We start from the raw sequence: 25,908 nt of genomic DNA on the forward strand, positions 1-25,908 counted from the left end.
AGATCACAAGATCAAACAATTTTATACATAATGCGAGACTGCATGCAGAGTTAAAAAATAGAGAATGAGTTAAAATACAAAACCTGCTGGATGATGACAGCTGCCTGTATGAAACAGATATCTAGTATTGTGTGTACAGAATGTGGACTTTAACCATGTGCTGTATTCCAGCTGTAGATGTTATCTGAAATCTGAATAATCTACTAGTGTTATCACTGTCTGTCGTTACGTAATTTCCTTCAATATATCCAAACAGCCTTGGCTATTATCATTCAGTAATGGCAAGATCAGCACTGTGAAATTTACCCTTGCACCAGTTTAGATCAACATTCAAGTAACCCATCTAGTACATCACATGTGAATAATTATATTTCTTAGTTATGTCTGCATATGACATTATCCAGCAAGATCCAAAAACCTTCTGACTTAGGAATGTCTCCTATTTCCAATTACAACATGAAAGCTCTAAACAAATTGCAAATCGACATCATTAATCTAGAATGGATTTTAAAAGCAGACGAAGCAATCTCCAGCCCAGTCTTGGAGAAACCCAATCAAGTTAGTCTGACGAATTGATGAATCAAGCAAGATCTGTTCAATTGAGAGAACTCTTAAGCTTAAGGGTTGAAGAGCCCTTAGATTTCAATCCCAAATGATATCTTCCTGTAAATAACTTAATTTAACAAATAACTGGTTTAATGTTAATCAGAATGGAATTGTTCAATCTCTTTAGAAACGGGCGATTTGATTGGACCTACAAACCCTGCTGGATTGGGACTGGTTCTCTAGGAACAGGGCTGGACATCTGTAAACTACACAGACATGAAGTGCTTCATGAACTGTGGCCTCCTCATCTCTAGGTCAGCCTTGGCAACGATTGCAGTCCCAAGACCTCACTGCAGCTAATTCTTTACCGAGTCATCGGTGGCACCCGTGTTAATAAGTGTCAACTGAGATGTCATTTACTGGAAGTTTCAAAGTCCTGCAACATTGTGCCAAGATTGACTCCCTTGCTTAGAGATCATGTAACATGGGTTTGACACTTGTTCCAGAGGCATCAACGTAAGTCAACTGTAACCAAATACCAAAAGCTGCTGTGCTGCTTGCCTGCAGGACAGAATGTAGAAAGCCTAGGTTGTTTTAATCTGAAAATCTACAGCACAATCTGAATATGTCTTTCTTTGTTTTGACGTATTGTAAACGGAGTGCATTTTTCTCACCGACCTTACCTTTCATTATCTAAAGCGTGCAGGGCATGTCCAAACACAGAGCAATGTGGACAACCACTACGATTTTTAAATTATATTGCTTTGATCATAAAATCATCACGGTGAATACAAATCAGGAATTGCAAAAACGCAACCACAAAAAAAAGATCTCCATTCTCACAAGAACTGTCACAGACCAGGGTACACTGCGTGACCGCTCTGCTGGAAAGGCGTGGACCAACTCCCCAGCAACTGTCATCCGCCCTTAGCAACCAGCACCTCAGGAAGTCACGCCTTAACCAATCAGCGCCGTCGATATTAGGACGTGCAGCTACGTAACACTTCCAACATGGTGTCCATGAGGAGGCGTGTGTGACTTTGTAGCAGGGAGTTCTTGGGGGTGTAAAAAATAAATAAAAATAAATGTAATCGCGATTATTACCAGGTTATAGTTGGGGAAAACAGCTACTTCTTTGTGGTGGGGAAAATGGGTCGGTATTCGGGTTTGTGTAAGACAGTATTAAAGTAATAATTTTTGTGATAACTTGTCGACTTCCATTATTTAAATCCATGGTATTATATTCTCTTTTATTAAGATTTTATTTTGCTTAGCTTTGCGTAGGGGGACTCCGTACGAATGCATATGTGAGAGCAGCTGTGGGTGGACGGAATTGAGCTGTCTCCATGTCGTTTAATAGGGTCTCATCGGCGTGATACTGGCTGTCAACTTTTCACAGTTCAGATAAGCCGAGACGAGCGAAGGGGAGGGAGGCGAGTTTGGCTTCAGGAGATTAGGGTCAGGGTTGTTTCAGCAGTAGAGGAGCGCAGCCGGGCAGTTGTCTTTTGAAAATGTTGCTGTCCTTGGTTGTCCACACGTACTCTCTGCGGTACTGGTTTCCCGCCGCGGTGATGCTGGGAACTGCCCCCGCTTACCTGCTGTCCTGGGTCGCCTGGCGGCTCCTGTCCTGTATCCTGCCCTGCCGCTTCTATCACGCCATAGACGACCGGATCTACTCCGTTTATCAGAGCATGGTCCTGTTCTTCTTTGAGAATTACACGGGGGTGGAGGTGAGTTTTGAATTGATTGATCCTTCCGTTGATCTGTTTATTTTTTTGTCCTGTATCTTCATCTCCAGTATTGTGTGGACAGGAGGAGTACTTTTTGCGTCACATTGCGTTTAATCTCTAAGGTAATAATACCGTAGGAAGGGTCCGTTAATTTTCAGAAGCGGATTAATGCTGTTGCCGAAGTACCTAATCGCAATTTAAAAGTTAGCCCAATCTGTAGTCGGGGTCTGTGAAACTGATTCTGGATTTTACTTTTAAATTCATCTTAGTTTACCAAGAGGAAATGTATTGTCAACTTGTAGTCGTAATGGTAAATCAAAAGTACAGTTTGCGATTACAGTTCCTGGCACACCTAAAGCAACTATCTAGACTATTTACAGTAGGTGTGAGTGGAATAACACAAACATTACTCAAGATGTATTCTGAGGGTGGCACACTCAGTCCGTCTATACAATGTGTGAACATGGACAAGGATTTTACCATTACGGTCTATTAATGATAGGATTTTAGAAAACAAACTCGTTGTGTATTAAATAAAGTTAACCTGCTTCATCGGAATCTCGCTAAATCTGGCCCTTTGATTTAAAGAAGAAAGAGCACCTGACAAGGCCACTCCATAGTCAGGACTCTTAGGCCTAATTACTGTCCGCCAGGCCTGTGTTGTGGAAACACAGCACCGAAGTTGCAGCCCGGCTAGGAATCCGTCTTTTTTTTTCTAGAAAAAAAACTAAAAATAAGTATGAAATATTAAATTTGAATTTCACAGCCTACTAAAAATAGTTCACGGCGTGGGGAAATCGAAGTGATTTCTGAAACGCCTTACCTCTGTCCACTCTTGACAGGAGCTAAGATTTGTGGGCTTTGAGTGCCGTTGTTGTGCTGGGTCAGTGCTAATAATCCCTCTGGGTAAGGAGCCCGCAGTCATACTGGCCAAGTGTAGGAAATCAGTGCCCCTAAAATAGTACCAGACTTCACCGAGCTCAGATCTGTCGTTTTGGGGGGTTTGTAGTTACAATTGTACCCTCCCCAGAAGCTAGTGAGCTTCTCAGAGCAGCACTTGGAACAGAAATAGTGCATCTGCTTTGGAAACTAGGCTACCGTGTCTAATGCAGTGCCTGTGGGTTTTTAAACTTTGAGAAGCTGAAGGGGGTATACTGTACTCTCTGTTTTGAGTCGCGTCAGTTATTCCACATCTATGTTTAGTTAACATACTGTACATTTAACTATAGTTAGATCCACAGACTGGCAGGTTGTAGATGGTCTGTACATCTGACAGCATCCTGTCAAGTTTGCCTGCCGTTGGGAGACGTCTGTGGTGTCCGGCGCTTCAGCCACGATTTCTCCTGTGCTCCGCGCGTTCATGTGTTACAAGTCCCCTTCGCGCGGTCACGAATTCGCCTGCGACTCTCAGTGGCTGGACGGACCTTGACGAAGTTTAGACTTTTTATTTACATTTTTTTGTTTTAGAACATCTCTAAGATTTAAAAACGTTATTTTGAGTTATCCCGTGCGCATTGGCAACATGACATTGACATTCATATGGGTTTTTGAAGGGCTTAGTATGAGAGGTGCTATTCAGAATAGGGTGAAAGTACATAATATTCAAATCAATTATGCAAAATATAATAACGATATCTATGGAGGAGGCGTACGTTATATCCAAATAAGACAAGTAGCTGTGTCCTTCGTACTATACAGTGAAATTGAATAGGTTGTTATTCTGAACCCCTTGAGCATAGGATTTCAGAAAGCTAGTAACTAGAAATAAGCGTTTGACCTGCTGTACGCCATCACAACTGCTCCTGGCGAGCTTCAGGTTTGATATGTAGCTGTTGCTTGAATGGACTGACTCCAATAGGAATCAGAAGAAAAAGTCCATCTTAAATTCCTTCTTCTACTGGATTGCTGGAAAACCAAATGCCAACTATTCACGCCTTACATCCAAGTATTCGTCTTTCCCAATATTAAGTGTTCAGATGTTATTAAATTGTCCTTTTATGGTTTGTGTGAGCCTGCTTTAGATATAACATTAAATTAACCAGTTTTATAGCCTGTTCAACACACTGGAATCTTAGAATAATTAGTTCAACATAAGTTATTCTCTCCTGCGTCAATAATGTTTACAGGGTTTTTTTTTCAGATTTTTTGGAGGGTAGATGGTTAGTACTTTGAATTGGATTTTAAAACAATAACCAAAAACTCATCAAAATGAGAAGTAAACAGGAAAATGTAATCATTTCCGTATTCCCAGGCTTTGTGGCTTGTAGTTTGTAGAACAAGATTGAGTGTTGGAATAATTTGCTCACTAAGAAACATTTAGTATTTTCTCTGGTGTGGCTGTAAGGTATCTCTCGGTAAATAATTTAAGACATTGAGGGGGAGCTGCTAAATCTGTCCCTTTGACTCTGTAATTAGACCAGTTAAAATGGTAGAAGATGATGTTACCTTCCAAGAACCGTCTCCTGCAACAGGAGCTTAAGCAGTATTTGTAGTGCACTGTGTTACCTGTACAGCAGGTCTGAGATACTGGTGAGATTTCTGGTAGATACAAACATGAAGACAAAAGGATTATTTTTGCCTAATATCCAGGACAAATTCTCCTGAGGCTCTAGCTGGGACTCTGAAGTGGTGGCACAAAAACAGCTTTTCAAGGGTTGATTGTCTGTAAACATAATAGAAGCACCTCCATCTTTTTTCTGAATGCTTCTTCCAGTTCCGAGTCGCAGGGCAGCCAGTGCCTATCGTCATAAGCAGTGAGCACAAGGCAGGAAACTCTCTGGAAGGGGCACCAGTCCATCGGGACACCAGGGCTACGTTACTAAGAAGTCAGTTACTCTACCAGTATGTTTTTGGAGTGTGGGAGGAAACCCATGCAAATACGGGGAGAGCATACAAACTCCACACAGATAACTTCCTACCGTCCAGAATTGAACCCAGGTTCCCATTATAGCACCACAATATAATTATGTAGTTCACCAGAACATTTGAGCTACTACATTCTGGTATTAATTTAAGTTGAATGCATTTTGCAGATGTCTTGCTGACAAGAAAAATTTAACAAAACATTCACATTTATTGCATTCAGTAAACTAGTAAATAGTTGTTTCAGACAGTGGGGCGTCAGTGTATGTGCCTGCAGCTGTATTTTGATATGCTAGGATGAGAGAATGTCCGGTAAGGAGGCATGTCATTGTTGATTAAGTATATTTTGACAATTTGTTCCACTTAGATTAGGGCATAATGTTCTGAGATATCAAGTTTAGTTCCAGGTTTTGTTTTTCACCTTTGGTACACCCTTTTTATTCTTTTCATTTTTCTGAGTCATGGTAACTGGTACACTACAGGACTGAACAAAATCAAAAATGTTTCTATCTGGATAAACAGGATCAGCAATAGCAGGAAAAACGAGTTTGGAATGATGTGCCTCAGTGAGATCTCAATCAAATTAGTAACAGCATGATTGCTGTTTAGATTTGTTTTAGGGTACATGTCCTGCATTCAAGACAAAAGTATAGTGGAAATGTATTTTTATTATTTTAAGCATAGGAACAGTATTTGTAGAACAGATGTGGATATAAAAGAATGGAAAATTAGTCCCAGTCTTCCCCATCTTTTTTTTTGTTTAGCCTTGTGTCACCTCTGTCAGGGAGCATATTTGGGTCAAACAAGCATGATCTAACACTGGGCTTGACTTTGCTTGATTGAATTGAGAGCCAGTTTTTGTGATCATCTCGTATCTAGAATGTCACTACTTCATTTTCCCTGATGGTCAGTGAGTGGTATGTTGAAAGATGTTCTCCTTTTTTTCTAGAATGAGACCACTGGTGCATATGTTTAGAATTTGTACAGCTGCTAAGTCTTACGTACTGCTAAGGACCCAAACACAGCTGTGTTTCTCCATGTTCAGTTTTGGGATTTGGAATGAAAAATGTATTGCCCTGGCTGGGGAGGGGGAGGGCTTCTTAGGCAAGAAAAAGCTGATTGTCCTGAGACAGTGAGGACGAGATCTGATCCATAGTCCGCAAATCTCCTCTGAGTCCAGCTCAGCCTGTAAGGTGTGTGTGGGAGTCTAGCTCATTCTCCACAGAACACTTGTAAATTAATCTCGTATTCCACTGGTCTTCAGTTAAATAGTTTGCCTCAGTATTTACTTTGTGAAGCAGATGTTTGTTTCCTTATGATGTATCCGAGACGCTGATCAGTGAGAATTATATCGTCAGTTCCACACTTTCGCACACATGTTTCGATATGTACTTGGTGGTGTAAATTTTCCTAACACTTTAATCTTGAAGTGTGCAGTGGGATTCAGCACCAACCAACCAACCAGTTTAAGCTTTGACAAACAAAAGCATCATGATAGATGTGTAATGCACGTATAAACGTATTGCATCAGTCCTTACTAACATTATAAGCACATGTACATAAATGATCTAATGATAAATTGATGCTTTAGTATAGTAAGGAGTATTAGTTCTTAATTTTGCAACAACAAAATGTATTCCAAGGTTCACTGTCTTAGCTGCAATACTGAATGCACATCTGCACAATGCACATCTGAATAGCCCATTCCTGTTTCCTCTTGAGTTGATCTTGCTTAAGATGGGTAGACATTATGTTTGGCAGTTTGTCTTGCAACATGTTTTTGTCTTTTGTACCAGTTTGTACTGGTAACTCAGAGTACCAGTAAATACTACGCAAAGCAATTCATTGCTGGAAATTATTCCCAGTTGTAAAAAGTAAATATGGAATCCAAGCACCCATTGACTTCCAAACCTCAGCAGCATAGCTTTGCTGGAGATGAGCTAATCATCATTATTTGTTTAAGAAAATATGCCTGGTTATGTATAAAACATTTTGAGAATTCAAATCTGCATTTGTGGGTTATTATACATGAAGATATTATTTCTATAAGTGAAGCATTCTAAATATTTGCTGTAACATGATATTGCAAATGTACTCCATCTAACCTTGTTAGGGAAGACAAGCCCTTCATACAGCCTGTAGTTTTGGAATGTCCAAAAAAGTATCCTGTTTTTTCCATTTTTAGTCTTCAGAATTTTTTGGCGAGTGTTGTTGAATGCTTTGGTTTCAGTATTCATTTCTTTCTTGCCTACAAGAGATGTTGAGCTATTTAGGTTTGTGGTAAGTTATTAAGCTGCAGTTTCAGTCTATTACACAAGCTTTCATATTGCTTCATATTAGAAGGTTTTTTAACAAACAGTTTTTTATTTTATTGTAGGTGGTTATATATGGCGATATACCAAAGAAAAAAGAGAATGTGGTCTACCTGTCCAACCATCAGTGTACAGGTGTGTGTTTTAGTTCTTCATTTTCTCAAACTGTCTTAAACGTGGAAGCAGTTTAGTTTTGAGGGTTTTCAGACTTGTAATTTCCACACATTTTTGCTTTCCAGCCATGTGGCATTTTGCCTGTATTACAACTTGGATGTTTAAATCCTACTCAAATGTCTATTGAAACTGATCTAATAAAGACAAAGAGGTGTTTAAACTGGCTAAATATACTGTGACCTGTTTTTTTTTTTTTTTTGCTTTTTCACCTATGAATTTCTTATTTTGAAGACTTAATACAGAAATACAGAAGGGCAAGTATTTTTATCTATTGGAGCAGGAAAAAAATAGGACTTTTTTATATTAACACGAAAGGCTTACAGTCCAGTACGTCCACAGTGCATTTTGCTTTTGAAGAACAATAATTTGGTCTCATTAGCGCTTTTAAAAGCTGACTTCATATTTTAAGGTCTGCATACTTTCCATTTTCCTTTGCAATAGTATTTTAACCAACACAAAATTAAGTCGGTTGAGAGATTGATGTTCTTTTGCTGTTTTGCTAAAATGCTGTTTCTGAACATAATAGCATAAAGAAGATTCTTCCCCCCTTTCCCTTCACTGTCTTGTGTTTTCTTTTTCTGGCAGTTGACTGGATAATTGCGGACATGCTAGCCATCAGACAGGATGCCCTGGGCCATTTGCGATATGTTTTAAAAGATGGACTGAGGTGGCTTCCTCTGTATGGGTGGTACTTTTCTCAGGTATGCCATGCGATGTGCTGTATATGGAATATTCCCGCCGAAGAAGGCAAATGGCTCAGTAACAGGTGTTTTGGCCAGTGGGAATCCCTGAAATGTTACACTGTTACAGTGAAAATCAGGACTCGATATGTTGCAAAGACTCTGTGTAATGTTTATTTCATGTTTCCCAGCATGGAGGCGTGTATGTGAAGCGTAGTGCCAAGTTTGATGAAAAAGCCATGAAAAACAAGCTCCTATCTCAAACAAAAATAGGAACTCCTGTAAGTATTCATGTTTGTTTCGCAATGGCAATTCCTTAGCAGGAAGTTTATTGTGTTTTTACAAATCAGGTCTTCATTCTTAAATGAGAAGCACCAGGTTCTGCTCTGTGGGGTGTTATATTACAGAAAACGTAAAGCACAGATCTCTTTCCGCCAATTATGGAAGTGTACCAGTTTTTAGTAATGCATGCTCTGGCTGGAATCTCACTAACATAATAGAAATTCAGGCTTTTGCTACTTTCGAAAATAAAACATGAGCCATTTATGGAAATGTTTTTTTTTTTAAATAACCCAAAGCATTTTGTTTTAGAGGAATCTTTTTAATTTCATTGTTACTAAGGATTCCAAATTTAAAAATTTTCTTGTCTAAGTAATTAGAAGATTGTTTAAAAAGCATGGTATTTATAAATGAGGTAGTACAGTTGTTACTCAGATGTCAATCAGATTAATCATTGTGAATGTTGGTTTCATGAATTAGCAGACATGCCTTCTAAAGATATTATTTTTTTCTATTTGTAAAAAGGTATTTCTTGCCAAATGACTTTTTCCCATGACACTTGGTGAGCTCTATGGCTCAATGACTGGGGACCTCTCCAGTGCGTTCTGCTAGGTTACAGCCTTGTGTTTTCTGTCTTGGGCTTACAATTTTACAGTTCATGTGACAACACTTGATGTATCCCAGTTGTTTTGTTTTTAAATAACTTGTTTGATTCGTAAGACATATAGGATGTATTGTTTAAAAGCCAAGTATGATTGAGCTCACTTGTTTGGTTTTATCTCGGTTCAGATCTTTTTGTTTTTTTGCACGTAATGGTAGGCTGGGTTCATCTTTTACTGTATATGGATACTGAAAATGTATTCATATATCATCCATGTGAAGTGCCCTGGGCAAGGGTATAACATCAGTATCTCCCCTGGGCTTGGATCTGATGAAATATCATTGAAACTGTACTAGATAAACTGATCTTCTAGATTTTTTTGTGTTTATGGTGAATACACAATATTAATTTCTACGGTGCATAGAAAGCTCCTGGGTACTGTCCTGTAGAGCCACTATGATGATGTTTTTTGTATCTTTCGTAACCCTACAGATCAATATTTTGGAACACAGCAGGGCTGTTCATCTTGTGATTTAAATTTAATCCAAATGTCTGGTGTAATTCATTTCAACAGGGTACAAAGTAGCTCAGCAATCCTTTTTTTTGTGGACATGTTCACACTCTATACTGCAGAGGAATTGCTATATTCCTTTTACATGCAGACTGAAAGATTTTTCCAGTGTGACCTGTAACTTGAGTTCTAAAATTTCATGTCTATTTACTGATGTTTTAGTTACAGTAACGTTAGTCTTGATTCGATATTTTTGGTCCCAGGAAATAAATCCTGTCCACTCTCTTAAACCTGGGATCGACATGTATAAGCACTGTTATTTTTGCTTTTCTTTTCCTCCTAGATGTATCTTGTAATTTTCCCAGAAGGAACACGTTACAACCCAGACCTCCGAAAAGTGATAAGCGATAGTCAAGCTTTTGCAAAAAAAGAAGGTATGTCTTTTGCATCTTCATTGTGGAGCCAGTAAGTTGTAAACAGAACTTCACCAAATCTCCTTCAGCACCAAGAACAATCCAACAATTTCCCACCTCAATTTTGAAGGTCTATGCTGATGTAGTATTTTCATAATCGATTTCACAAGAGCAGGTCTGTGGTTTGATGGGGGCCTGACAGGGTACTTTCTATTTAGTTGGTTGGAAGGATTGTTTTTTTAACTTCAAAGACATTAAATTCCTTTTCTTGGTGTGGCTGGAGTTCTCATTTTTGGTCATCAAGGCACATGTTGTTATACAGGATATGTCTGACACTGCAGCTCCAGTCATAGTATGAAGCTGTTTATAAGTGGTTCCTTAGTAGATTTACAAATGAGGCTGTGACATACAGTACTGGATATGATGTTTTAACTGGCCTCTACAGTTAAGTGACCCAGTTGCAAATAACAAAATTGTCGTTTTCCCAGAACTTGGTACTGCAGCAGGGAATTGGGTGCAATTTATGTAGCTGTGGAGCAAGGTAACATTGTTTTAGTTCTAGTTTGCTTTGCTTGGCATTCGTAGCAAAATCTCATGACCTTAATGTTTGTTGATAGTGTTAGAATTAAACCTCTGTCAAAATTAAAACCAGTTTATGGATTTTATTCTTCACTGTTGTCAATGCACTACAGGCAGTTTGCCAGATCTCTAAAAGATCTCTAAAAACTTGAACCAGTGAATTGGTCTTAGTATAAAATATATATAAAATATATACTAAGTATTGACTTAAAATTCTTTTGATTACTGACATGAGGAACAGTGTGATAAATGTATAAATGTGACCAGAAGACTGATAAAGTTTACGTAAGTAAGAGTACGTTGTGAAATGTGTAATTATGTGTTCGTACTCTAAATGTATTAATTTGTTTCTGTGGGGAAAGTGTTTTATCTTCTGAAGATCACACAAGTTTAAAACTATAACATACACCACCTAACTAAATTTAGGCCATTTTAAAAGAATTACTGTAGACAGATGCACTGAGTCGGCCAGTACCCACACCTGCGTGTAGTGTAAGAGAGATGTTTGAGTAGAAGGCGAGATAAGCAGCGCCATAAATTTAATCCTTAATGATGCTATATAGGGCTGTAAAACCTTTTAATCATTACAGCCACATAGGCTTTGAATGCCAAGTTCTATGTACAGTAATTAGAGTATATGTGAGATTGTCTTTGGAGCTGTTGTATGTCACGTGATTGTTGGAATACTAGGTTGTGTGCCAATACGTAGAAGAGGTAAAATGTTTGTCAAAAGCTTTGAAATGTCCTAGAGTAATCATGTAACAGTTAAAGTTGCAGCTTGCATTTGTGGTTCCAAAAGTGCTTTTGTGAACTTCCTGTTATTTTGTAATGGAGGGATATATGTAATTGTGAACACTGCTAAGACACTGAGCAGTGTATTAAGATTATTATAGCCACTTTTTCAGTATGTGTGCTGTAGAAAATATACATTTTGAAGCTTGTGTTGACATTGTTCCCTTCTATGTTGGAAATTTAAGCAGCATGATACAACACGAGTCTGGCTATGTGAATCTCAGTACGAGTATTATCTACACCTTTAGTGGAAGTGTTTTTTTGCAGAAATTCAACTTACTTAGAAAAATATTTTGTTTATATTTCTGAAAAGATTTTTAAAATATCCCATGTCGGTTCCATCAACATCAGGATGTGGTTGCCAGTTACAGTTGTCCCTGAATTTGCTTGGCCCCCAAAATTTGTGGTTCTTGGCCTGAAATCCAACTGATAGTTTGTCCGTGGAGAATAACTGCTACTAAAAAATGAGCTGTCAATTATGCAGTGTATTTATATCATGTACGTAGTGTACATACTCTGTGATCTAAAAAAATTTGGATGAAATGCAGAAATCATTATTCATTTGAAACAGGCTGGTGAAAAGTTGTGAATTTGCATTGCAGCACTGGGAACCACAGGAAACAAGAAGGTTTCCAAAGCACATAAATAAACCTGACAAAAATGATTGGACAGAAAGCAATGTATGGTAGAACTTAGGGGTATCGACTGACTTCCCTGTGTTGTCATTAAGACTCCACAGGGTATGTTTTTATTATCAGCTATATTTTCCAGATACATCCAGCCACTTCTGTCAAAGCGCTTATTAAACTTCTGCTTGTGACATGCTGTACGTCTGTTATATTCCGGTCATGTGATTTGTGTTCGGGTGTTTTTCATGTGAAGGACTTGCAGTTCTGAAGCACGTACTGACCCCCAGGATGAAAGCAGCCCATATAGCCATAGAGACGATGAAGGGTCACCTGGATGCTGTTTATGACGTCACCGTTGCTTACGAAGGAACTGTAGATGCCAGGGGTCAGAGGGGGGCTGCACCTTCCATGCCAGGTAAACGCCTTGGAGAATTTTGATGACCATTGTAAGTTTCTTCTGAGCTTCTCTTCTTTCTGGTGAGCGCGTTCAATTTGTGATAGTTTATTTCTGGTTGTTTCAAGAATACATTTAGAATTGGTCTGTGATCTGTTATTGTCTGTTTAGCCTTTGGTGGATTTTTATTAAACCTCTCACCCAGAACATACTGGGGAAAAAAAGAAAAATTCTGTGGCAGTATTGTACACAATTCTGTGAGCAAAGAAATGATTGGGTGCTGTCTGGCTGCTGTCAGGAGGAACCAGAGGTTTTTACTGCAAGAGTTTTCTTTTTTCCTTTATTCAGACATCTCCTGTGTAGCCTCAGTGTTCGTGTATTCCACACGCATTGTCCAGGGTGACAGCCCAGCGCTGAGTATACATTATTATTACAATAGTCAAGAGACTGTGTATCTTAGTTGCTCGGCAGCTGACAATGTATGCAAAGTTTACGTTAAGTGCATGTACAAGGGAAATGGTAGATATAGCATGAAAGTACAGTAAAGTTATAATGACAGTAAATCACATAGTTTGGTTTGTTTCTGCTGAATAAAATGTAATCTGTACAACTTTTTGGCAAAAGTTTTGATTGTTCCATTTTAAAGTATTTTTATTAGCTCTTTCTTTGCAGTGTATTGGAATCACTGCCATGTGGAAAAGTTAATTACTTCCAAGGCTGAGAGACAGTCTGCAATCCATTCCTTTACTTCACCTGTGTCTACAGACTAGGGTGATAGTCCAAATAATTCTGACTTTACCACTACAGCAAGTGACTCGATCAATTAAATGGCCTATAGCTCTAAAAGACTGCAGTTCCTGACTTAAGTGAACAAATTAACATCATTGCTGAAAAGCTCACATGAGCTCCCAGTCTTGAGAAATACTGTAACTCACAAGAGGTGCTGCAATGGTGCCTTCCAGGACCAACAATGTAATGTTCAACCAGTCTTCTCTGAAAATTTTATCATTCATTCTTTTATTTTTATTTTATTCATTTGGATGATATATCCAGAATGCCTTACATTTGACAATTCTGCTTGGTTTTTGTCTGTGAGAGGACTGCTATTGAGTCTGGGCTGGGTATACTCTGTGTAGAACTGCAGTGCTATTTTTATATTCTGGGGTTAGAAAGAATCGGCATTGAGTGCATTTCAAACCACAATGAAAGTAAAATGTACACAGGAACGTGTAAATCGCCAATTTACATCACAAAATAGTTTCCAGGTATGTGCAACACCATATTTTGTGATTCAGAATTAAGCAACAAAGCATATGGTGATATGAAATTTCCTATGACATGGTAAAGAAGCAGCTTGTCTGCTTTTCTCTTTTATTCCAGTAGAAATATTGCTCTTGATTTCAAGACGGTTTTGCTGACAAACACTACTTGCTAATTAACTCTGCATCCAGATCACATTGGAAAATTTCTGCTGTGAAATGTCTGCTGCGTAACCTGTACTTATTCGCTCGTACATCTCAATTACATTAGTCATTCCGGTGACTAGTGAGCAGGAAGGGCCACATCCCGTCACAATTCGTGGGAACTCTTTCTCACCACGGTGAGACCGGGGGTTCGCAACAACATAGCAACTTACAGTACTTTCACAAAGCTCACAATTTTGTGCTTAATTCAAAATTCGTAAAAATTTTCTATACTGTCAATTTATTTATTTTGTTGCTGAGATTTAATAACCGTTCTTAGGAATTGGGACTACAGTTCCCCTTTTAGTGCAGTTTTTAATATTTTCATGACGCATTGAGATAACACACTGGATTGCTGCTTGAAAGCAAGGACTTCAGAGTTTGTGAGTGAGCTTTGTGATGCTTACTGGACTTTGATTGTCATCTGTTCCAAAAAATTTGGAGCTTTAAATATTGGTTTTGGCTTTAGAGTTGTTTTGAGTGGCATCCCTGTTCTTTTTTTGATCTTTGAAAAATGTGGTTTCTTTACAACATTGCAAATAAACTCCTAAGCTGTTTCCATCATTATCCAGCCTTCGTAAATTTCAGAATTCTAAAACTTCTTTAATGTGAAATTTCCTTCTTCAGTTAGAATGATTGGGGTTAGTTCTGTGATTGGCTCCAAGGAAAGCCTGGTTTAATTTATCAAGCATTTTTAGTGGTTTCTAAGTTCATTATTTTGTTCTCATATATTGCAAATAACTGCATGAAGAATAAAAATAAGTGATCAGCAAATATTTATGCAACTTTTGTTTCAAACTTATATGTTAAACCTAGTTAAACCCTTAAGCTACAAGTGACATATCAATATATGTGTACAGGTTGTGTTGGAATGATACATTAATGTGAGAAAATTAGTCAAAAACAAAAATTAAAGTGAATCATCTGACATTAAGATTTTTGGAAGCCACATTTGCTGGGACCATATACATTTAATTAATATTCACATCCCTGTTCCAGAGAGTAATGTGTGCACAGTTTACTGTATATGAAGGCTCTCATAGAAAAATGTAACTAGAGGAAACCTATTGTTTTCTTTTGCCCCTGAAATCTAGCAAATTATTCATTGGATGTGCAGATGACACAGTGATGTGTAGCAGAATAAGCTGAAAGTTAAAAAAAAATAACACCTTTTAAGTTTCAGGATCTTGGAATAAACAAATGGCCATTCTTAAAGAATATCTGATAGACTGTATATCCTTTGTTAAGAGGCAGGTCTTGGGACTTGCTTGATTACTGCAGTGCTTTGCTGTCCAGTTGCTATCAATTGTTATAAGTGGAGTTCTGTAGTCTGTTAGTGCTGTTGCCCAGACTTCCCATTAGCAACCCTGTTGTGCACACCAATCAACACATCTATTTGCATGTCAGACTTAGGGACACCTATCAGAATGGTTTATGCAACATTTTAATGCATCACTGAAACATGTTTCCACTTGAGGTGACTTTGTTCAGCCTTCAACATTCAGAATACGAGGAGGTGTCATTGTCCTGATTAGAGAGACTTATTCATTTCAGTATTTTCCTTTCTTGATCCTCAGCGCACTACGTCACCAGATCACCTGAGCCTGGGAAGCTTGCTCAAGTGAGGTGATTTTCTCATGATCAAAACGGATCGGAATAAAGCCAAGAACATTTAATCGGTTTCCAAAATAGATATACGGGTTCTAACAACCTAGATGTATGAAGGATTTAGCTGAAAGCCATATACAGTATATATACAGTCATGTATGTATACTGTAGATGTCTTAGTTGTATATTGTATTTTAATGTCCAAAAAATGAACATTTGCCATTATAGTTAAAAGAAAAAAATCTGTTTTTTCAATTAACTTTAGCATATACAGGAATTGCGTCAATGTTGTTAACAACTTTTTTTTTTCTTGTGGACTTTAAGGAAAACTGATGTAATCTTGCTTTTTAAATTACTGTGGTTGAGATAACCAAAACATTCTATACAATAAGCTTTGCTGAGATTAGCAGTAATTATATTCCTCGGAATAATTTAGAAATTGTAGTGGAGTAATCAAGGTATTACGTTAATGGCGCAATGTTTTGTTAATCACAGGCTGCTTGAATGGTGTTTTCAACTAAATACAAAACAGTTCACATCTCTTGCTTTGTACATTTAGTATTTAATAACCATTTCTTGATGTAAAAGTTTTTAGAACTAATTAAAAATAAACAATTGTAATATGGGAATTTTAATTTCATTCAGCTTCCTGTAAACAACATTATGACGTGCTGTTTTTGTGTAGTGTGAATTCTCACAGAACTATACCGAACATTTTGAAGCTAAAAATGTGAAAACATCCTGTTACTGACCGGAATAAACATCAGTGGCATGCAAGGAAGAAAGAATTCGAAATTCTTTCTTACTCTTCCATTCATGACTCCCTTTTGTTTTGTATCTCTGTACAAAAGCCTTCATTTAATCTTGCATTGCATGACATTGGCAGGTGGTTTTTTGGTTTAATTACTGCTAACGCACTCTGTAATCTAAAGTGACACCCGGTGGTTACAGAAATAAATGGCAGATGAGCTCAGTCCGTATCAGCCCAGTCCTAATTAGATGGTAGGAAGATTGTGGAGGTACTGATTTCCTAAGGTTGTTAAGCATGCATAGTACACGTATTGCTAGTTTAACAGCTTTGGTATTATTTATCTGCAGTATTTGCATTGATATGGAATGTGCAGCTTTCTTAAAATCTTCTTTTTAAATCAGCAGAAGAAATGATGGAAGTGCTCAGCGATAACACTGATGTTCAGTTTTTATGACCAAGCTACAGGTAGTAGTATTGCTGATCTTCTGAGTCAGGTCTTTGTGATTCCATTGTTTGCCCTTTTGGTCTGTTGATTTTTTTTTTTAAATGACCTCCCAGTTTAGCCAACACAGTAATTAACTAATCGGAATCATTTTGTGAGCAACAATTGCCACTTGGCCTGCCGTGGTTTTTATGCAGTTTAACTGTGTTGTCTTTAGAATGCTGATGATAGGTCAAAGGGTCATCGATGAGGAGGAGCTACGTTTCCAGGCTTTGCTTCACCGTGAGGTTGGTGGCCTTGTACGGACAGGAAACTTAGTGCGGTGTTTCCCAACGCTGAGGCAGTTTAAGTTGCGAGAGCAACCCAACGGGTGTGTAGCCATTGTGGTTTCTGACCGAGCGACTGTGGCTCGGGTATGAATCATAGTTTGCACACAGTGACGGTAGAAATGGGAGGGATTCGTCCTGTAACGCAAACATTGACGTCGACCGCAAAGAAACGGCAGTCAGGTGGCCATCTCGTTTCCACAAAAGCCCGTTGTCTCCCACGTTCGTCCTGTTGACACTATAACCATACTGATCGGCTCTTGACTGGGAGCAGTGTGTTGTGGGTCACAATAGCCTTGAGTCATGTCATACTTGGAAAAGGCTATTTGAGTAGGGAGCTGCGCCGGCATGTGTAGGTTGCAGAGGCACAGGTAAAGGCTCATTCCCTGCAGTGAACGCAGTGTTTTGGCCCTCGGGCCTAGAATGCTCCTTTACCGTTCCTTTTGAAAAAGGTATAGTGGATGAGAATAAACCTTTACATTTTCCTAACAACATTGGTTATCTGTCTCGGTATAGCCATGTGAATTGAATTAATTTTAAATTGCAGAAATTAGCAAAACTCTGTACCAGAGTTCTATTCCATGACCAGGACAGGGAAAAGTTTTGCGGAACGGCTTGGCCTTGATTTATTAAGGCAGCAAGCAAAGTGGCTATAGCCTTTATTTTATTCTCAGTTTAATACAGGCTAATGCTGAGGAGTCCAATATGAAGACGGGATATAAAAGTGCTAATAAATAATAGAAAAGAAGATCACTATTTTTTCTTTCGTACTGCCAACATGTACTTTATCCGGTCAGCAGTCCCTGTTCAGTTCATTCTGTTCTACTGCACAGACGAGCCAGGAAGTTGCAGCAGATTTTTTTGAACAACATCAAAGTGTTGAAGTCGCCGTGACCTCTGTCCCAAGTGTGGACTAGGTGGAGTGCAAATTGCAGGAATCTGTCACCTTTTAGTGCCAGGCTTCAGCGATTTAACCATAGGAGCCAGTCCTGACCATTTATTTTTTGATTGTACACTTTGTTTTTGCAGACATTGAAACACTGTCAAGTCCGTGTCGGTGTCTTCTATAGAAGTAGATTCATAATGTCTTACTGCATATCCCATGTTTGTAATAATGCACATAAAATAACCAATACAGGGAGCTTTTATTGGAACATCCCTTAAAAACAGCTTTAGATTTTGCTTTGTCGGGTTAAGGAGTATCCAGATAGCAGATAGCTCACATACCTGCCAGGCACTGTGGGCGATTGAGCAGTCTCCTAGGTACTAGTGGGACATGTGGGCTTAATAAATACTATTTAGTTTACTTACCTGGGAAACATCATGTTGGAGAGCAGAGCTGCGTGTTTTTCAAGGCCTATAAAATGGGGCTTTCATGGGAATGTGCTCTATAAGAACACCAGTTTTGAGTTTAAAATATCTTTTCAAAGAGGTATTTTTACTTTCAATAAACATCCAAATTTTGCGTATTTCTTGAATGTATTAAAATGCAAATTTAAGTGAAGTTCACCTCCATTGCATCTCTATTGAGGATGATTTGATAGTTCATTTGTAGTGAACATTTTGCTGCTTTAGATTCCTTCAGTGCTGAATTCATTTGTAAATTGGTCTTATAAACTGTTGTTTGTTCTATTCAGACATTTATAAGCAGTGCTACGCAGTTGATATGTAAGTTTAAAGGGCAGATTGTTTACAGTAGAGTTTTGTTAGCCTTCCAGCTTAATATATGAAGTGTTCATTTAAGTTTTGCTTTTTTTTGCAATTTATAAATTCTTTTCATGTTGACGTTCTCGCTTTGTGGTTTACAGAGCAATAGTCACAGAATGGCTACAGCAAGGTTTGATTTTCTTAGCGTTATTGCTTGACCTCTGGGGAGGTTCAAGTGATGTGATGTTAAAGTTTATGGGACTGCCCTGTTTCTCATGAGGATATTGTGATAAAATCCAGCTGTTTCAGCTTGATAACATGTAACAGAACAAATTGCCCTCATCCACTAGGATGCATTAATGATTGTCCTAGAGATTGGATTAGTTGTATTAAAAATCTGGATGAATTGGATAATTAAAAGCATTTCCTTTGGGTCTTTACAAGAAACCTATGCTTTGTAAGTGAAAATAAGAAATGACCAAATTGTTTCAAAACTAACACTTAGTGTTAGACGGTTTGTCATCCTTTCATTAACCAACTAAAATAACCGGTGAAATGAGCTAAAAACAGACTTCCTAAGATAGTCATCCGATTTTACGTGACAAGTTTTTTGTGCGATCTTTTAATCTAACCTACGTCAAATTCTTGATTCTGGCAGTCGCAGAAGAGAGACCAAAGGTTTGGTGTGACTTAATCTGTGTTTGCAGTGGTTCACAAATTGATTATTTTTTTTCGTGTCAAGGTATGTTCTATAAACAGTGCTAAATTGTTTTTGCTTTACTGAGCACATTTTCATATGCTGATGATTTGTCTTCAAAAACTGAGTTCTAATGTTTTTTTTCCATGTTTTGTCAGAATTCCTGTGCAAGGAATGCCCCAGAGTTCATATTTATTTTGAAAGGGTGGATGTGAAAGAGGTTCCTCAAGAAACTGTGTTCTTTCGGCGATGGCTGCACGAGCGATTTGAGATTAAGGACAGGTGAGTTTATCTAAAACATTTATACAAAACAGACCTTTATTTTACAAGAGTCTTGTCTATGTGCACAGTTGTACAAACTAAAACCCCATTTTCAATCCGAATGGGAAACTGGAATCCTGAGATTAAGGGCAAACGTGTTTATTTAAGAAATATTTACACATAATGGTGACATTTGTTTTGAAAGTTTACTAACTGCCTTGGAAAACAATTGCACAAACTAATCCGAAACCCCCATTTGCAATATACTGTACGTGCGAATGTGGAAACCTTATTTACCTTTTTGTCAGATGTTGGAGTCTAGCTATGAAAAGATGGTGATACAATTAAAAAAGAAGACTGTTAATATCTGTCAAAAGGCTTTTGTGATGCAGTTTAACTATAATTTTTATACAATCTTGAAATGTAAAAAAATGTAATCTAGAAACAATTGGTTTTCACCATATTGCTGTTACAAAGAGACAAATCTGCACTACTGAGGAAACTATCAAAGAGTCTATTTAGCAGTTTAAACTTCAAAAGCATCAGTTTGTTTTCCCCATTTTTGTCATGTTTCATTTCACACTTCTCATGACTAAAGACCATAACATCCATTATGGTGCATGTTTATATAACCCTTTTCCTGGTGTCAGAATAGCTGGGATAGTTGTCTGAAAATCACAGCATTAAAGGCTTCTGATAAAACTGCTTTTTCACTAGCCTTAACACTTGCATTTAGTGATTAAGCTTCTGACATTTAATTTTTAAAAGAATATCAATGAGTTGTATTTAACTATAACAATTTTGCCTCATATTTATTCAGTATGATAAATGCATTATGTATTTGAGTGACATACTGTAATGTTTTCCCATAGTATTCATTTATTGATAGTTCTTGCGTGAATTACAGCATTAATTCTTTAATTCAGTTAAGGAGAACCTCACTTTAATTCATCCCGAAGTCATAAAAGATTAATAACTGGTTTAAAGGGATGTAGCACAATGTTTTTATACAAAGGTATTTATAATCATTGTACTCATTAGCCCATAATGGCTAATTTAAAAACTAAATCTGGTCATTTATTATAGTATTTTAACTTAGCAGTTATTATTGAATTATTCTACACAGGACTGCATCACTTTCTGATCTTGATAGGGTTTCTGTTTGAGAACAAATCTCATCACCTTTACATTTGAAGCATTTGAGTGAGTGTAATTGCAGGTTATTTGAACTGGATGCATTGAAGAGAAGGTCAGAATGTGTTTTTCTCCCTGACAGGTTGCTGACTAGCTTTTACGAGTCTGAAGAGCCTGAAAAAAGGAACAAGTTTCCTGGAGAGAGTCGCAGATCCCCTCTGAGTATCAAGAAGACTTTGCCATCATTGCTCATTTTGGGTGGCCTTACTTTGCCAATGTTATTAACCGAGTCTGGACGGAAACTGTACATCAACACCTGGGTTTATGGGACTTTGGCAGGATGGCTGTGGGTTAATTTTAGGCCATAAGAGAAACAAAATCTGTAATGCAGTTTCTAACCTGTTTCAAAATGTCCAGCCCTCTTTCGTTCTTTAACTGGAGAAAGATTGTTTTTTTCTTTGTTTTAAGTTTCAAGCTTTAAAGACCTTTTACATATAGGTGGCTTACGGTGTACCTTTAACCTTGGTAGATTTAGGGGGATAGCTTATCATTTTCTTTATTTGCAACTTTCTTGATCTTGATCTTTGTGCAAGTCATATAAAATCCCAGCCAGTAAACCGTTCAGCATGTGGCTGGAATTTCTACAACGGAGCCAAATCCCAAATTCTGTTTTCCAAGTTCAGAAAGACCTACTGCTTAAAAATGGGAATTAAAAGGGTTCCATAAAACTTTCAGTGTTTTGAAATATTTATGGGTTTAGTTTAACAGTTTGTACATGGATTATTTTAGTCATTAAATTGCTAAACTGGCCTTCACTGATTAGCACTTAATGTAATTGAAAATGAGTTTATATCATTGTCACCCTTTAAACAGGTATGCCATTAACTTGCCAGGCAAGTTAAACAAGTCCAGGCTGTTCCACTTGCACATGAAATTTCCATCTTTTCTTTAAACAGTAAGGGATAACTGGTAAAAATCAATTTGTAAAGATGAGCTTTAAATGCTTCCAGGCATAGCTAATTGCTGGCGGGTTTTGTCATTTTTTGGGTTTTATTGTTTCTTTCAAAATCAGAAAAATGTGTCTTGATCTCATTAATCTGATCAGTGTTTGTGTGGTTAACACATGGCTTTAGTTAAATGCAATTGGTGGCAGCTGTCTAGTTCATTCAGTTTCAACTGTTTGAGATGCAAAATATAAATGTTTGTGTGTGCTTTTCAAATATTGTCTTACGGAAACATTTTGAAATTTGTTGCCATACCTGATATTAAGGAAAGTTCATGGAATTTAAAACTTATCAGTATATCTTATTTCATGACAGAAAATGTCTTATTTGCCATAGCGACTAGGATCCGTAGGTTACTGCTTCCTTTTAAAGCTCATTTTTAAGGTACATGAGAGGCAGAATATCAAGATTAGGGAAAAATTGAGATTTACCACCACGAATGGGTTTTTGTGTAACATGCATTTTACAGAAGTAGATTGATGGTCATTTCCCCTGCACCTTACTGAAAGTGAAAGAAAAGGGAGAGAATTGTGGTAATATATAATATGCCAAGTAAAGTGTATTGATGTCGCAGTTGCTGTTTTTCTTTATTTTGTAAGTATGTTTCATTATTTCATTACTTATTCCTTTTTGATATTTTCCTGATCTCAATATGAGAAGTGATCGTTTTTTCAATAATGGCTTTTTTTAGAGCATGCGTGATTTGATATTTTAAAGGTTTTTCTTTTTTTCACTCTTAACTCACACCATTCATGTAAGTTAGTGCTTTGAATGCCGATAAACTTCAGGAGCTTTACTTGCATATCATTTTATAGGATAAAACAAATGCTGAATTTGGAGCAGTACCACAAGAGTCAAGTATGGAGATCCTCAGCAAAATAAATTCAATCCAGTGTTAAATTATGGTCTTTATGCAATCTGTAGAAGTGAAAAAAGTTTATAAACCATCAGAAAAACTGATAGAAGCTATTTTAAAGTGCCATTTTGATTCAGAGAGTATGTGCCTTCTGCCCACATGGGGTCAATCCTCATCTTACATACTGAGGACAATCATAGCAGAAAACTATTTAGAGGCTACTAACAGCCAGAATTGTTTAATATGATAAATGTGCTGAAACTCCCTCTAGTGGACTAGTTATTATCATCATAGCACAGTCTGTAATTAATGTGTATTTTAAAGAAATTGTTTACAGTACATTACACAAATAGGTTTGATTTGCTATTAAGAGTCAGCCTTTTTACACTTTGAAGCCAAACAGTTCGTTTTTAATGGCATGTGCACGGCAAGCTCGATATTTGAAGGGAGGAACTAAAGAACAGGGGCTAGGTGAGGGGCGGTATTGATCATGCTTCTTTGATTATTGGTTTCATTCTATCTAACAAGTCCCGGAGCAGAGAACTGACTCGTCTCCTAAAACGCATAGTGACCGCACTGAAGAGGAGGGTATCTCATAAGTGTATGGGCAGGCCCTTGTGTTCTTGCAGGTTTAGAAAAACTGCACAACTGCAGAGTGTAACCAGCTGTTAAATATTAAATGCCTGAACTGAAATCTCCCCCTTTTCAAACTATACATATGCTTAATGTGATCTGTCTACAGTATGTTGGTTATGAACCCCAAAATAAGATGGGCTCACTCACCCATTGCACTACCAAGTCTTTATTGCTAATAGCGACTTTTGCCTGACTTTTTTTTTTTTACCATGAAAAAATAAGATACAGAAAGATAACCGCCTACAGGTGGTCGCCCAACATTTGTAGCAGCTGTACTTGACTCGGAAAAAACTACTAATAATGTTAATAATGTAATAATAACAAGACGCAGCAGAGCAGATTCTCCCTTCAGTTGTTGCAATAGAAGTAATAGTAAATTTGACAGCTGCTTGTATTTTGATCCTTTGAGTTTGTATAAGCAGCAGGTGCCAAGTTGAATTCTGGGCAATGCACACTCCCGTCACAGTTGTCTATCCTTACAAAAGAAAGAAAGAGAACTCTTATCGGTGCTTCTTGTGTTTATTTCAAATAAATCTGTTACCCAGAGATTAGACTGAGCCCATGCACCCTCACCCTCTGTGAGTTGATGGCTTTAACATTTGACATAAGGTTGGCATGAAATGCAGAAACAGGTTTTAATCTACAATGGTCAAGAGGGTTAAACCAGACCTTTTCTTTTGTTTAAATCATTTTTGTCATTTTATATGTGGAGTAAACGGACATCCGTCTTTCGGATGAGACGTAAAACCGAGGTCCTGACTCTCTGTGGTCATTAAAAATCCCAGGGCGTTTCTCGAAAAGAGTAGGGGTGTAACCCCGGCGTCATGGCCAAATTTCCCATTGGCCCTTACCAATCATGGCCTCCTGATAATCCCCCTCTATGAATTGGTTTCATTACTCTGCTCTCCTCCCCACTGAGAGCCGATGTGTGGTGAGCATTCTGGCACATTATGGCGGCCATCGCATCATCCAGATGGGGCTGCACACTGGTGGTGGTGGAGGGGATCCCCATTACCTGTAAAGCGCTTTGAGTGGAGTGTCCAGAAAAGTGCTATACAAGTGTAAGCATTGATTATTATTATTATTATTATTATTATTATTATTATTATTATTATTATTATTATGCATCCACAAGTAGAAAATGTATTCCACCTTGTTTCTGCTACTTACATTTCTACAGTATTGTTGCTATTTTTGGTTTTGTTTATACTTAAATTCTGCTGCCTCTAAAATTGTTCATCATACCTTTTTTTGTAAATCACTTTCTGAATACATTATCATACATGATTTTTCAATAAACCATGTCAAATGAACACTGATATGCATTGACTTTATTGAATGCCATTTTAATAGTAAATTTTAGATGTCACACTGGCTTTTGTGAATTTTCTGTTGGCTTATACTTCTTCACAAGCTTCAACTCTAAGACATATTTTGTTTATTTAAAAAAATATATTTTCCCAAATGCATGCATTTCCATTTCAAACGGTCAATTTCCCTGCCTACTTCTGCATACAATTTAGTTCAGAATTCATTACAAAATATTTCCACCCATAGTATGCAAATTATGTTTTATTTCTGTTTTTAAATAGTATTTGTATACGCTTTTGCAGTAAACTGGAACAAATTAAATTTTTGTTCACTGTTGGATTTGGACACAAGGTCATCTTTGCATGCTTACAGGCCATATATAGGCTCATATTTTCAGATCTTAATTGAACATCTGATCTTTGGGTCCCATTGGAAAAAATATAAGGTCTTATCTTTAGTTTCTTCTAGGATAAATAGTTGTATTATGTACTTTTCAGTTGAATATGTCCCTTATATACTTCACTGGCAATGCTGCCAAGCTGTACTTTCAAGCAGCAGATTGTGCCACACTGTGACTAACATCCTCAAACAGAAATTTCAGCTCCACTCACTGAAATATTAATGCAAAACAGAAGTTATAAAGAACTGTTTATCCTAAACATTTTTTTTTCTGAGTAAAGTTGGCTTCTGTTATGTTTAACATTTTTTCCTAATTTTACTACAATTTGCAAAGCAAGTGCAGACAGCACTTCTGTGTTTCTTCTGTTTTCATTAGTTGTGCTTTTGAGACCAAGTTAGTTTGACTGAAAAACTTGGTTAGAACTGGAAAACAGTTAATGTGAAATATCAATGCATGGATCCTTTTGGCATGGTCATCTTGAAATATCTTCCTTATGAAGTCATGAATTGGGATGAGGAGTGTAACATTAAAAACCTCATGCTACTGGGAAGAAGAATGGATCGGTTTCTTCACAACCAAAGTAATCTCCCAGATCTGTGATCTTAGTTTTTCATGGAAGGCGAATTTGCTTTTGCTTCTGCACTGCAGGAGCCTCCAGTAAATGGATTTTGTATAAAAAGCTCAGAAAAGGGTGTGGAAATTTGTAGACTGGGAAGCATTTTAAGGGCGGAGCGGTGGCACTGTGGCTAAGGATCTGTGCCTGTGGCTGGAAGGTTGCCGTTCGAATCCCGCGGCTGGCAGAGGAATCCTACTCTGTTGGGCTCCTAAGCAAGACCCTTAACCCCGACTGCTCCAGGGGTGCTGTATAAA

At 37.6% G+C, this 25,908-nt stretch overlaps 1 protein-coding gene across 1 annotated transcript; it reads left to right on the forward strand.

The window, feature by feature from the left end:
- Positions 1–1,538: 1,538 nt before the first annotated feature.
- On the forward strand, positions 1,539–24,640 carry agpat5 (1-acylglycerol-3-phosphate O-acyltransferase 5 (lysophosphatidic acid acyltransferase, epsilon)). The gene is made up of 8 exons (XM_088610701.1): positions 1,539–2,276; positions 7,516–7,585; positions 8,210–8,325; positions 8,496–8,585; positions 10,039–10,129; positions 12,362–12,523; positions 19,595–19,718; positions 20,974–24,640. The coding sequence occupies exons 1-8, from the start codon at positions 2,058–2,060 to the stop codon at positions 21,197–21,199; spliced, it is 1,098 nt and encodes a 365-aa protein (XP_088466827.1). The 5' UTR covers positions 1,539–2,057; the 3' UTR covers positions 21,200–24,640.
- The last annotated feature ends 1,268 nt before the right edge of the window (positions 24,641–25,908 follow it).

Source organism: Lepisosteus platostomus, chromosome 17 (genome assembly GCF_059453375.1).
Source record: "Lepisosteus platostomus isolate fLepPlt1 chromosome 17, fLepPlt1.hap1, whole genome shotgun sequence".
Lineage (NCBI taxonomy): Eukaryota > Metazoa > Chordata > Actinopteri > Semionotiformes > Lepisosteidae > Lepisosteus > Lepisosteus platostomus.

Coding starts and splice junctions, on each gene's coding strand:
- agpat5 (XM_088610701.1), top strand. CDS start 2,058: ATGTTGCTGTCCTTGGTTGTCCACACGTACTCTCTGCGGTACTGGTTT. Junction 12,524..19,594: donor GGCTGCACCTTCCATGCCAG/GTAAACGCCTTG, acceptor ATGTTTTGTCAG/AATTCCTGTGCAAGGAATGC. Junction 19,719..20,973: donor CGATTTGAGATTAAGGACAG/GTGAGTTTATCT, acceptor TCTCCCTGACAG/GTTGCTGACTAGCTTTTACG.